Source organism: Rhyacophila brunnea, unplaced genomic scaffold (genome assembly GCF_057557595.1).
Source record: "Rhyacophila brunnea isolate RB1 unplaced genomic scaffold, BYU_Rbru_1.0 scaffold_5, whole genome shotgun sequence".
NCBI classification, from domain to species: Eukaryota; Metazoa; Arthropoda; class Insecta; order Trichoptera; family Rhyacophilidae; genus Rhyacophila; species Rhyacophila brunnea.
This window is the reverse complement of record NW_028233170.1, coordinates 4,609,042-4,623,327: the sequence shown is the minus strand read 5'-3', so window position 1 is coordinate 4,623,327 and position 14,286 is coordinate 4,609,042. Positions and strand designations below refer to the sequence as shown.

The following is a 14,286-nucleotide window of genomic DNA, read 5'->3' as shown; positions in this document are numbered from 1 at the left end:
ATATTTATTTTTCGCAATTTTCGTTCACATTTTCACATCTTAGTAAAATATGACAACATAATTTGTCATAATATAAATATTTTGATAAAATAATACGTATTTCAATTATTTTCATTTCTTGTATATTTTTATATTTAACAGTTGGGGGGGGGGGGAGGTTGGCACGATCATTATTTATAAATAGAAATAGCTACCTAAACTTAGTAATACTTAAAGGAAATATATTTCCATTAAAAAATTCAGCTCACTGGTTGTAAACAAAATGTATTAATTATTACTATAAAAGTTTTAAAAGGACTTTATTTTTTTTTGTCGGTTTCGCGATGTCTTCTTTACTTCCGTTGTCCTTGGACGTCACGTCCTTAGTGAACAGCAGATTTGCAAATAATATTTGAATTGTAGGTAGATACATACTTACATTAATTTAAAATTTATCCAACTATGTTTGCTAGTTACTCGTTTTGGAAGTTGTCAGGCGTATTTTTAAATTAATTATCTGAAATCGTTGATTCGCAATATTGTCTATTGAAGCAGAAATGGCGTTTAAATTAGATTGATTAGTGGCATTGTTAGTAATGTATCCATACAACACATTTCTTAGATATTGGAGTCATGAAAGGATGATAAAAAGTACTGTAAGTATACAAAAAATGTGGCGGCATTTTGGCACTGCCTAGGGGCGTCACTGATTGTGGGAAAATAAATATTGCTTATATTGCTTCAATTTCTCTGGTTGCTTTGATTTTTTGTCCATCGTTATCATTATCTTTGTTATGAAATTTTCAGTAGGTTTCCACGCTGCGAATTTTATTGCAAAAATAAAACAATAAAATCAATTTACGTTTCAAGTGGTGAAAACGAATTCTGTTTCAATTTTGAGTATGTGACGACATTCCCAATATATGTCATTGTGTGTTCAACATATTTGTATGTTTAAAATAATTGATTTACCCGATTTACCCCCCATTTCCCGTTTAAAGCGGGACGTCCAAAGACGTCATTTTTGTATGAGCAGCGTTCCGTTCACGGAAAAGTTCGCGTCTTAAGACGTCATTGGCAGCCATCCGGTTAAGTAGTCGAAATAATGAAAAAAATCGGGGTTATTGGTAGGCTTACCTTACGTCCCGGTTTCACACATTGGTCCCGGCCGGTTTGGCATTTTGTCCTGGCTGTTCCGCGTATGAATGATTGTCAATAATAAATTGTCATGATTGACCGTATTAGCATATATTATGTGATACGACAGCGGGGAAGGGTGCGAAAAAAGTTCATTCCAATGGGAAGTACGAACCGGTATAATAAATAAATAAAATAATTTAAATTTCTGCTGCAGAAGGTCTGCATTCTTCTTTTGTACATACTTTTAAAACAATTTTTGGTGGTTAAATTTGTTTCTTTGCCATATATCCCATTCCTATCCCGAGTTTCATAATTATGCTAAGCCTAGTTATTGGTATCTTTAAAAATAGTGAACTGGCGCTGTTTGAATATTGAATTATTTTGTTTTGGTTAACTACAGTTAGAATTGATTGAAATTGAATAGATTTCGCAGTTCTTTCATTATGAAATGGAAACTATGATATCGTTACGATATCGCGATTATGTATTTTTTTTAAAATTCTAGCAACGGAAGCCCACGATGACGACGGTCTCCCCCACACTCTCGAACATCTGGTGTTCCTTGGCTCCGAAAACTATCCATACAAAGGACTGTTGGATCTGTTGGCCAACAAATGCCTCGCTGACGGAACCAACGCGTGGACGGATACCGATCACACAGCTTACACCATGATGGCGGCCGGGTCAGAGGGCATGCTTGCGCTACTGCCTATTTACTTAGACCACGTGCTGTATCCTGTGCTCACCAACCATGGCTTCCTCACGGAAGTCCACCATATTACCGGAGAGGGAACAGACGCCGGTGTGGTCTACTGCGAAATGCAGGGACGGGAGAATCAAGCGGCCTCTCGGTAAACACTGTTTCAATAAATTATTTCAATATTATGTTGGTCGTAGCTATACAATAACCGCGACATAAATTTCGATACCAGATAAAGCTCACCATGTGAATGAAATATGTGTCATAAAATAATTTATATATGTGGTGATTACCAAGTGGTAAACTCATTAAAAAAAATATGATTTTTTTTTTAAATTGTCCGATCGTAAGAAAATCATAATATGGGCCTCCACAGAGTGTCCTCTTTCGACCATGTCCGATCCTAATAGGATCATATGGGCCTACACAGAGTAGAGGTTTGTATTGACAGATTTTGTTTTTTTACGAGAAATGGATGTCAGCCACTTGCCCAACCTATTGGGTCCATTCCCTGACACACACAAATTGAAAAACAATATGTGTACTTGCCAGACCCAGGATTCGAACCTGAGACCCACGGCGTTATAGTCCAACGCTTAAGTCGCGCGGCCTCCCTTATGTACATACTCTGTGTCCAAACTATTCGGCCTGAACATCTTGGAAAGTAATAGTTTTTTGTATTTTTAATCCCATGCTATTTTTTTTTTGTTTCAGATGCATGCTGAAGTTACTTCAATGTATGTATGAAAATAGTGGTTATTCGTCAGAGACGGGAGGTTTAATGCATAATCTAAGAGTTTCTACTACCAACGAAAAGGTAATTTTTTATTTTATTTGTCTATGAATTGCCTTGTGTCTAACCTTTATAAAATATTTTTACAAGGTGTCATGACAATATAAAAGGAATATGATTCAATAGCTTCATACTTAGTTGTTTTGTTATGACAGACATAAAATAAAACGTCATGTTGTCTTTGTTAATTACTATATAATTGCATTTAATAAAGCATAAATTCTAATGGATTCAAGCTCTGTACTATTCCATTTAAGTACATTCCATAAGCTTGAATCCATTAGAATTTAAATTCAAATTCCATCAAGTACCTTCGGTCGATAGTATTAATATAATAAAGCATAGTTTAATATTTTAGATGCTCTAATGAAATCTCTTTTGTGCCATCTCAAATTAAAAAGTCTATTACATTGTTGTATTTCAGGTGAAAGCATATCATGCAGAGTTTTATAGGCCGGAGAATGTCACCGTTATCTTGACGGGACAAGTAGCAGCGGAAGAAGTCTTCAAAGCTATACAGCCAATTGAAGATAAAATTATTGCCAAGGTACTTAACAATCTCTTGAGGAGATCACTATTACCATTTTAATATTCATTTTTAGGAATAAAAAGACAAACTTATTTTATTGTTTCTGAAAGTATAATGTATGAGATTTGTTAAAAAGATATCCGATCGTTGGCCAGGAAAAAGACAATTACTCAAGTGAAGGTCTGCAACCCTAATCCCTTCCAAAATACTCTCTTTGGGATTTCACACACTTTTCGCAGCGGTCCCGCCATGGTTAGAAGCACTTCTGGAATGCCACTTTGAAAATGGCGTACAGCCGGGCTGTCACAATTTGCATAGTGTTTCTTGTGACTAAAATTGGGTAACCGTCAGCGGCATTTTCAGCTTGGAGAACAGCAAAAAACCACAAGTCAGTAGAGTAGGGAGCTTGACCAAATACAGGTACATATGCTGTTTTTGGCTAGGAAAGAGTGAATTGGATACAATGAATGAGCTTGCGTGTCGTCAAGATGCAGCTGCCAATCTCAAAACGGAATGTACTGAACCATGTTTATCTGCAAGTTCTCCCGTGATTCATTTGTTTCCGCGGGAAAAACAACGTTAGAATACTTTTTGAACAATCCTTTTGTCCCAATTTTGCACATGTTGACTAAATAATAATTATTTACTTAGGGTCAGCTTCCACCTTTCGTTCGACCGTGGCAAACACCGGTCCCTCCATTAACAAGTGGTAAGGTTATCAACATGAAATATCCCACCGACTGCGAAGACTGTGGCCTGGTGAACGTTGCGTGGAGAGGTCCCAAGATATCCGATCCCGACAGCTGGTACGAGTACGTCGCCTGCACCATTCTCCTCAACTATCTTTGCGTTACTCCTGCCGCTCCATTGCAGAAGGCCCTCGTGGAGGTGGACAACCCTTACGCTAGTGATGTGAGTATTTAATAACATGGTGACTAATTGGTTGACCAACTTATATGAATTTTTTGTTTAACGTCCAAAATAGATGAAGATATACAATTGTAACAAAAATAGTATTCAAATCAAATTACGTGATGGTCCCAATAACAGGTGGACAACGACAGTAGCATTTAAGAAAAAGAGTATAGTTTATTCCAGGATCCCATAAATGTTATAAATATTATGCAAGAAAAAATAGAATTAAAAATTAGTTGGCAATAACATAAAAAATAACATTTATACTAAGAGATTGGACGGTGCCTACAGAGGGAGCACATAAGTGTGGACCTAACATTAGCATTTTTGTCTTTTCTGTAAAATTAAATTTTGTTACATTGGTGGTTTCAACAGCTCAATGACGATAATATATTATTGTATACATAATATCGTCTCTGTTCTGGCAGAAAACACTAATTCGAGAATACTAGTTTCGGGTAATTTGACTTTGAAGTTTTTAAAATGTTTGAAATGGTCTATCATGTGAGTTTATTAAGTAATCGTAAAAATGATGACTTTAAAATAAAGACTGTTTATTTATTAAGAATGTTAAAGTTAAAAAAAAAGTAAAATTTTCTTTTTTTATGTTTATTTTCTTATTTGTTTAGAAAAAAATGAATTAGTGTTTTTTGCCAGAACACATTTTGTCTTTTTAAGCGGTACTGATTACACTGATTACACATTAGTGTTTTCTGCCAGGAGAAAAATGCCGAATATTCTCAAGCCATTGTCATAGTTTTAGGGAAAAATTTTAGTACGTAAAATTATCTAATTATTTTTATAAAAAAAAATGAGATAGATACATACTGCAATAGTATATTCTTATAGAGCGTAGAGATTATAAGTAGGTACATGTGTAAATAGTGACTTGTAGAAGACATATTAATTAAGGGAATTTCAGAGTAACTATCATTGGTGGAAAAGTAGCATCGTTAGAGTCATCATCATCAGTCTGAATCAATACACTGCTGGATGAAGCCCTCTCCAAGCTGATTCCACTTCTCTCTGTCCTGTGCGTTGCGTTGCCACGTACTTCCGCAGTACTTAACCATTTCATCAATCCAACGGCCTCTAGGTCTATTTTGCGGACGTTTTGTACCTCTTGGGTACCACTGGATGACTACATTTGTCCATCGGTTGTCCCTTTTTCGAGCTATGTATCCATCCCATTTCCATTTGTGGTTTTTAGAGAACACTATTACATCGCAAACCCTTGTCTGTTCTCTTATACAATCATTCCGCTTTTTGGTCATTTCGCGTTATGCCCAGCATGCACCTCTCTATACCAAGCTGTGCTACTATAAGTTTCTGGGTCTTTCCTTTACTTAGAGTCCATGTTTCACACGCACTTGTAATTACGGGAAGCACACACTGGTTCAACATTTTGCGCTTAAGGCACGGGTCATTTTTGAAGACATTATTCAGACGGTCAAAAGTTTTTCAGCCCAGCTTCACTTGGCGAACAATTTCATCGAAAATACATCCACCTACAGACACCTTGTTGTCCCAGAAAATATCAATTGAGTTACTGCATATGCAGTGACGTTCCAAGATAAAATGCCGCCCCTAAGCAGTGCCGAAATGCCGCCTCATTTTTTTTATACCTACCGTATTTTTTATCATCCTTTCATGACACCAATATCTAAGAAATGTGTTGTATGGATACATTACTAACAATACCTATACCACTAAATCTAATTTAAATACATGTCTACTTCAATAGACAAAAAATATTGTGAGTCCACGGTTTCAGATACATTTTAAAATACACGTAACAACTTCCAAAGCTCGCGAATGACTGGCAAAAATATTTGGATTTTTTTAAAATTAGGGTATGTAAGTATGTAGGTACCTACCTATAATTCAAATGCAATTCGCTAATCTGCGCATGTGCGCAAGGACGTGACGTCCAAGGACAACGGAAGTAAACTAGGCATCGCGAGACATCGCGAACCCGGCAAAAAATTACAGTCCTATTAAACCTATTAAATCTTTTTAGTAATTATGAATACACTTTGTTTCCAACCAGTGAGCTGATTTTTTTTAAGGAAAGATATTTCCGTTATAACTAAGTTTAGGTAGCTATTTCTATATATACCTAGTAATTCTCCTCGATTGTCCGCTCTTCGGGTAACTGCCGCCCCCAAGCGACGCTCAATCTGCCTACCCCCACGGGACGTCACTGTGCATATGGCTCTTGCAGACGAATCATAAAATAAATTGCATCTCTCATAATTATTACGAAAAAGTGTTTCAGCAGTGGCTTAATAGAAAATCAACCATGTGCATGTAGTCAAGTTACGTGGTGATTCGTGAAAGGCATGACCACTTCTACGACTGGAAACATGACTTTCCTGGTTTCCTATTGCCTCGGGTAGATATATCACAAATGAAACAATTGCGTCTTTCATGTTAGAAGAGTCATGTGAGCTTTGTTAGTAGAAGCACATATTAAATTCGTAGTTAATTTGAACACGAAGTTGGGTGTACAGAGGGGTGGAGCCCATATGAATCACGACCTTCGGCCATGAGGTTCCTACTATGAAGAAGAAGAATAATGCTAACACCAAAGTAACCAATACACTGGCTGGATACAATGGCACCATGCCTATATTCTTGACAATGGCCAGCGTTAAATAATATACAAAGTCATACTGCATCATATACATACGAAACTAAGATGCTCACACAGTGTAATTGTAGTTCCAAGTTAAGTAGTGAGGAGTTGGATTCACGACTACTTCCGATGGTACTACCATGACTTTTCGTGTATTACTTGCTATCGTCTTAGGTAGACGAATTACAAAATAGACCGTGTAGGTATATCATATTGTGCAGGTGAATCAGAGGTGCGTGATGGAGGATGTGAAGAGTGAGAGCCACGTTGACTCCTTGGCATGGTGCTATATCTTTTCGTGTATATGTACTATCGTCTCAGGTAGACAAATTGTAAAACAAACTTTATATGATTCCGACGAATCCGATGTACGCGCGGGATTCTCATCAAGTACCAAGTTACGGAGGTGAGGATTGGGAGTCACAACCACTTCCCGACCTGGTACCATAACCTTTCGTGTATACTATCATTTCAAGTAGACAAATCACAAAAGTATGTCTCTATGATTATGTATACAGTTTGTTAGGTAACGCACCTGGACTACATGTACATAATCTTTTTAATGTATTTTATACATCAGTGGCTTGTTGTCGAGTTTGATTATAAAATAATAAATGTATAAATAAAAGGACTATGATGATTAAAAGCAATATTTATAATTGCTAATCAGGCTCTGTCAATCTCTCAGAACATAATATTGTTGTAGAATTGTAGAGAATATAGACACTAAGTCGCTTGCCAGTATAAGGTGAAAAGCAAAAATGGTCCTGGCAGAAAACACTAACTCAATTAGTTGTTATTTCCAGGCAACATTTCGTAATTTTTCATTTAGTGCGTTTGCAGAAAACTGTTTTTAAGTAAATGTATATTTTATAAAAATTAGTGTGTTTTTCCAGACGGTAAAGTTTGAAATAAGGAACATTTTGGTATAACTCAATATGTCATTTTTTCGAATTAGTGTCTTCTGCCAGAACGGTGACGATATTATATAATATGCCTATTATATTTGCTTGATAACGATTTCGTTGAGATAGTATTACTGCTGTGTGTGCGTGGTTGCATCACGTTTATATGCAAAAATGTGGCGCGACTCAAGAATGAGGAACTTAAGGAATTTAATATTTGACTAACCAGATTTTTATCCACGCCGTGCTATATAAATGTGTATTTTTCAGGTTTGTCAAGGTATCTTCGAAAATTCGGTGACTGCGTTTATGATAACGCTGTCAAACGTACCGTTAAACAGGATCCAGGAGTCATTGCCCGTCTTGAAGAGTTGCATTGCCTCCGTTGCTGACGGTACGGATCCCATTGATATCGATCGCATGAAACGTATCATTCAAAAACAACTCAGAGAAATTCATTCGCACATTGAGCGAATGCCTCATGAATCGGTAGCATACATGTGCATTTCCGATATGCTGCATGCTACATCTGAGGAGCAGGTAACTAATGATCATTATTCTTTCATTCAATATAATAAAATATTCTTTTATGCCACGAATATCTTCTATCGTTTGTTTCTATTGTCTGCGTTAGGGTTCATCCATGTATGACATCACACCCTAAGGGTAGGAGGGGGTCTGATATAATGAGATTATTTGTAACAAAGGGGATAGAGCGGTTGTAGAACATGTGACATTATTAAGCTTACAAAATATTAAATCGATCATTTTTAATGAATTCGTTTTTTAATGAGTGACATAATTTAGACAGCGAGAGTAAAAAGTTTTGTTATGGGGGGGGGGTGCTAAAAATGGTGTGATATCATTAATTATAGACTTAGACTTCTGCTGAAAATAGCCAAGCCGCAAAAAAATTATTCTTGAAATAAAATACTATTTATAATTTTACATACATTTTTAATATCATGTTGCTAAAGTGCCATTATCTCAGCTCGACATTATTGTAGACTGGCTACATTCTGCATAACTACGTTCAATTAGTATTTTTAGGACGCTGTGAATCATTATAGTGCCATGAAATGAAAAAGTTTGAAAATCGCTGCATGAAGTGAAACCGGGGCTGATTTTTAAAATTAAAATGTGGAGGAAGTACTAAACAAACGAAAATGTGCTATCTAATTTCTGTGGTATCACAACAATCAGATAATTGTGTGTTTATATTATTTTCGAATGTGTGTAATTGTTTTAATTACAGTATTTGTCACTTGTTTAATTATCTTGTTTGTTGTCAGTTTGATATAATAGCTAACAAGCAAAGGTTTTTCCGACGTTTGGAAAATGAGAATGCTGAATTCTGGACAACGTTACTCAAGAAATACTTGGGAGAGACTTTCGTGGCCGTCCTTGGAACACCGAGCACTGAACTTATGCAACAGTAATAACATTTTCATATAATTCAATACACCATGTTATAATAGACATCTCTTTATCCGTATAGATATCTTTAGTTTTGATAGAACAGATTCACATGTAAGCAAATGGCTAACAATCATTACTAGTAAAAATATGTTAGGTTAATACCCCGTTTACACATGCATGGATTTACTGCTGGCAGTATGTCATTACCTTACTTTGAAAAGGTTCTAATTGCACTTGACCATGTTTTGAGCTATGAGCGTTTGAAATTTGGAATAGACATATTTTCAATATAAAAAGACATGTAGATAGAACTCCGGCATACTGCTAATTCCCATATTTGACTCTGAAATGAACGTATATGATAGAATATGGCTAATGGAACCTTTTCACACCAAAAAGTCAGTTAGAACCTTTTCAAAGTAAGGTAACGATGTATTATCGCAGCCATAACAAGAAAAGGAATAAGGACTCGACCACTACTACTACCATACCGTATTCAGTTACTGATACACTGCCTCGCGTGTGCAACATAAATGTGCAAATTTGCCTTTTATTCATTTTTTGGGGACCCAAATGTCCTAGTCCTGATGTGTCCCAGTTAAGCGGAATTGTCCGTGTCTTATACCCAATGCCTTATAATATATACATATCAATTATCCTATAATTGTATAGTATATACCTACATAAAAGTTGATGGTCAACAACCATTATACCCCGTTTACACGTGCATGGATTTACTGCTGGCAGTATGTATTATCGCGTCCATAACAAGAAAATGTACATGTAAACATGTATTATCCTGCAGTTGCAATGTTGCATACGTGAATCAAAAACGCTTCTGAATTTTCATGCGACAGTTGGATTTTTTCGATCGTAAAACGATAGTGGCGAACCTGCCGGCAAAAAACCAACTACACCGTGGAAAGACTCATTTTGGGGTTAACCGATTTTTACGACCTGTCAAATAGTACCATAAAATGACAACATCGCATCTCTCTCACTCTTGAAGAATAAGATTGGAGAGACAGTCGGCATTTTTACTTGTAAATAGTTATTGTCATGATAGTTTAAAATAGACACTATTGCTGCCAGTAAATCCATGCACGTGTACTGGCGCTGTTAAGTTGCATTAGCAGAAGGACTAAAAACAGTTTGTAGTGGTTAGGTTAGTGTTTCACATGAGAATGTGTTATAATTCACTTTACAGCTCCGCGATTTCCTAACTATCGACTCGTGTGGCACCAGACGACATGATGTAATTGTGACGTCAGCCAATACACGCTCGAGGCATGCCGCCCGCGCACAGTGCTCACCGTAGATATTATTACGATGAAACACCTATATGTGTATGGTGACAATGAATAGCGCCGCTGTCTGAGTAGCGTTATTTTCTCGAATGCTATTATCACTCCGGTAGTACGTCACAATGATGTCATATGACGTCATGTCGACCGGGCAGCTGGCACTCGCAAGTTCTAACATAGGGCCCCAGTGCCACAAATTTATCTGGAGAATTGATGGGGGAGCCACAGTCGAAAACTACCCAATCAAGACTCGCAGCTGAAAAGAATCTGAATGACATATTCGATACGGCATCATTTTAATTCCATTTTTGTCCGCTCTACAGATAAGTTTGTGGGATTGTAGTCAATTGTGACCATAGGCAATAAACATATCGCGAGTGGAGAACTACAAGGTTCTAAGTGTTTGTCCTTGGAGAAACAAAAGTAACAATGAGGCGGCTTAGATTACTACTTCATTGTTGGGTTTGTTTTTTCAAGGACAAACACTTAGAACCTTGTAGTATTAGGCTCGCGATATATGTATATGGCTGATGAGTAAATAATAATGTAGCTATCCATATTATATAATATTATTCTAACACAATATCTTGGTACTGTGATGACAGACGGTTATAACTGCTCTTTTTTCACTTTTTTAGTTTTCTTCCATAATATGTTCCAAATTGTACATTCTTTGATGTGGCAAAATATTAGAGCTGCAACTTTATTGATCTGCTTAAAATACAAGATAAATAAAACCAATTTTTTTTGAAGAGATGATTTGAGGTTTGTGTTACGATGCTAATTCCCATAATTTTGATATAAAATACTTCAAAATATCTTATAAACTAACTGTTGTCAGACTGATTTCAAAACTTTCTTTTTGCTCTTCTGTAAAATTGTGTAAACAGCAGTTATAACCGGTTGCCATCACAGTACTGATTTGTTAAACATCTTCAACCAGAGTAGAACCAAAAAAAAAGATACTAATTCGATCATACTAAAAATGTTCTGCAATATCAGCTATTAAGACTCCCTCGTTGTTTACCAAAATTCTATGGTTTTTACTTGTTTATATTATTTTTCAAGGGTCTGTATTTTTTTTTTAATAGAATGGCAGAAGAAGACAACCAGAGGACAAAATCTCAAATTGAAGAGTTAGGTACAGAAGGGCTTGCGAAAAAAGCCAAAGAATTCGCAGATGCAATGGAATATAATGGAGTAAGTTTTGTTTCAGCCTCTTTAACATGGTGGTTTCATTTACGCGATCATCGCAACTGAATTCAATGTGTGCACTCAAATGGCAGTAATTTTACTTGTATTAGCGATTATCGCACTCAATTCTACATTATATATGTATTACTATGTGATAATCGCAATAATCGATTTTACTTGTGAAATGATTGCATTGTACAGAATTAAATGTGTACATTCCAACGGCAGTGATTTTACTTGTACGATGATGGCATAAAAGGGCATTGAAATGCAATCGCTCATCGAATCGTTTTGATTTTGTAACAATTATTTTACAGTACAGTATATTATAATATTTTGCTTAGAAGATATATCTAAGTACTGATATGTAAGGGTTTATTTAAACTTATTAAAACCACGGATTCAGGGAAATTAAATGTTTAGTAGGTATATTTCACTTTTAAGACTTGGCAATGTACTTGAAATTGTACCAATTAATTATGATCAACATTTCACGTACACTTTGGCGCGAAAAGGTGGCAAAATGTATTCGGACACGACATTCAAGGCTCGAAGGATTGTTCCCCACTGACCGTACTTACCCTCGGTCATATGTCCGCCCAGAAAAAATTAACGGTATTTTTTTTCATTTGTTTCGCTGTGCATCCTGGTCTAGCATCGACTCATATACAGTTACAAACATTATTATCTTTCCAACTCTGTCAGTTGCAGGATTTTTGGTGGGGGATTTAGGCACTGTGATATTTGGTATCAGTCAGTACCTTTATGAAAGAAATATTATACATTTTTGTTGACTTGCCAAGATTTTACGAAAACAGAAATTTACTTTTTTTCTACAGCCTTCAAAATAATACAGTGCGATGATTGCCTAAGCGAAATTACCATTTCTATCATGGTCTAAGTATAATCACCACATTAGTCCTAAATTTTGTAAATTATGTTTGAAACTCATATTTTCTTACAACTTTCTGTTCTATATAGGTACATATTAAAATTGTGCAATTTTGTTTCTTGCTTGTTCTTCTACTGTTCTATTGCTTTTCAAAAAAATAAAATGATAATATTTGTTCATGTCATTAAACACATTGTTTTGTCTCTCTAACATTATGCAAATGTTTCATTGTAAAAAAATATGAAGCGTCCATAGCACATGTCCGAGCGAGACTTGACGTCTCATCTTCACTTTAAAGATGTCATTATCAGCTCTCGTATACATTCATAGTATTTGCCACAAGTGTTAGCTTTTCTTGAAGCTCCTACATAAACCGCCACGATTCGTAAGAATACAGAATGCAAACATTGACACAGAGCATGGTTATATTAAATATATACAATTTCATGTATTTATTTGTGCATTTTACAGCGAGAAGTGCCGGAAGATGTTCTGAAGAGTGTCAATATGGAGAACTTAGGAGATTTCAAATACCATAAAATTGAAACATGGAAAAATGGTGGGACTCAATGTCCCTATTTTCCACTTCAGGATATGCCTTTCTTCACCAGGATCAGCCACGTTCACACTCACTTTGTCTATGTGAGTATTTGATATTACACCGATTAATCATCACAATTCCATGCACTACATGTCTTGTTTATATATGACCCCTGGTGAAATTCAATAAGAAAAACAATCACCCTTTTCCACTCTTGCAGATAACGCTGTTCATGAACACGAGTGAGTTTACACCCGAGGAACGGCAATGGCTGCCCCTGTTGGTGGAGGTTCTTACAGAAAGTCCTTTGAACCGAGATGGAAAGTTGATATCGCACGATGATGTATTGGCCGACATCGAGACATTCACTGAAGGTGTCGAACTAGAAATCGGAGTAAAGAATTCCTCTCGTTTCTCTCCCGGAATTGTCAATCAAATAGTCACTCTCAATACCCAGGTACGTTTTATTTGTTAACACTAGGGAACACAAAATTAATGGGAACTGGCTTTACGTTACTGGATGTGGTATAACAGGCTACGAATCTCGAGTGGGAAAATATAGAATAAACTTAAATCATAATAATATGCATTGAAGTTTGTCATGTAAAAGTAATGCGTATTCAGTATTTGAGGACAGTTGGTGCGTTTTGTTTTATTTGGGTTTTATGGCCTGACCGTCATAAAGTACCCTACTTCAAAGCCTTGGTTCGTGGCGATGGCCTTTATATTTCTATTGCATTAATCTGTTCTGTGGTTAACGCTAATGTTTAAAAATTGTTTACATGGTATAGAAAAATCACCAGGCATAGTGAAACCGACTGATGTATGATGTAAAAGCGTCGCAGCCGACTTGATTATTGAAGAATGATAGCTCAAACCACCAATCTTTTGATTTGCAGTCAAATGCACTACCACTGAGCTATATCCCCAGATTCAGATAGACAAAAATATCTCCTGTTATACTTCTTTATGTATTATTTATCATGAAAACATGAAAAAAATAATGCGCCCAGTTGGGCTCAAACCAACAATCTTTCGATTAAGGCCTTCACTCATGAAGAAACTAAAATCCGACGAACTGGTTGCTGATGGAACTCATAAACAGGCTAATGACTGATGTTTTGCACACGGTGCCACTGAAATCTATTTGAAATAATAATCTCGTAACCTCAAAATGTCAGACTGGACCTGCTTCCTACTTTATTCCAAGCTTTTTCTGTAATATCTTTACTGGTATATTCTGGCAGCTTGTAATTATACAGGCAGGGCTATTTCTCAACTTCTGCCACAAATTTTAAATAAAAAATCGGTTGGCACATCTTTAACTTTTGACATCT

The 14,286-nt window shown here is 36.2% G+C and overlaps 1 protein-coding gene across 1 annotated transcript in view; it reads left to right on the top strand.

Moving 5' to 3' along the window:
• Positions 1-14,286, top strand: part of LOC147065941 (uncharacterized protein C05D11.1-like) — a 28,348-nt gene that overhangs the window by 1,583 nt on the left and 12,479 nt on the right. Inside the window, exons 2-10 of the mRNA XM_085955944.1 lie at positions 1,625-1,970; positions 2,534-2,636; positions 3,037-3,159; positions 3,793-4,053; positions 7,870-8,139; positions 8,892-9,034; positions 11,414-11,522; positions 12,880-13,050; positions 13,170-13,406. Of these exons, the coding sequence (XP_085812070.1) occupies positions 1,625-1,970; positions 2,534-2,636; positions 3,037-3,159; positions 3,793-4,053; positions 7,870-8,139; positions 8,892-9,034; positions 11,414-11,522; positions 12,880-13,050; positions 13,170-13,406 (1,763 nt within the window). The remainder of the gene's footprint in view (positions 1-1,624; positions 1,971-2,533; positions 2,637-3,036; positions 3,160-3,792; positions 4,054-7,869; positions 8,140-8,891; positions 9,035-11,413; positions 11,523-12,879; positions 13,051-13,169; positions 13,407-14,286) is intronic.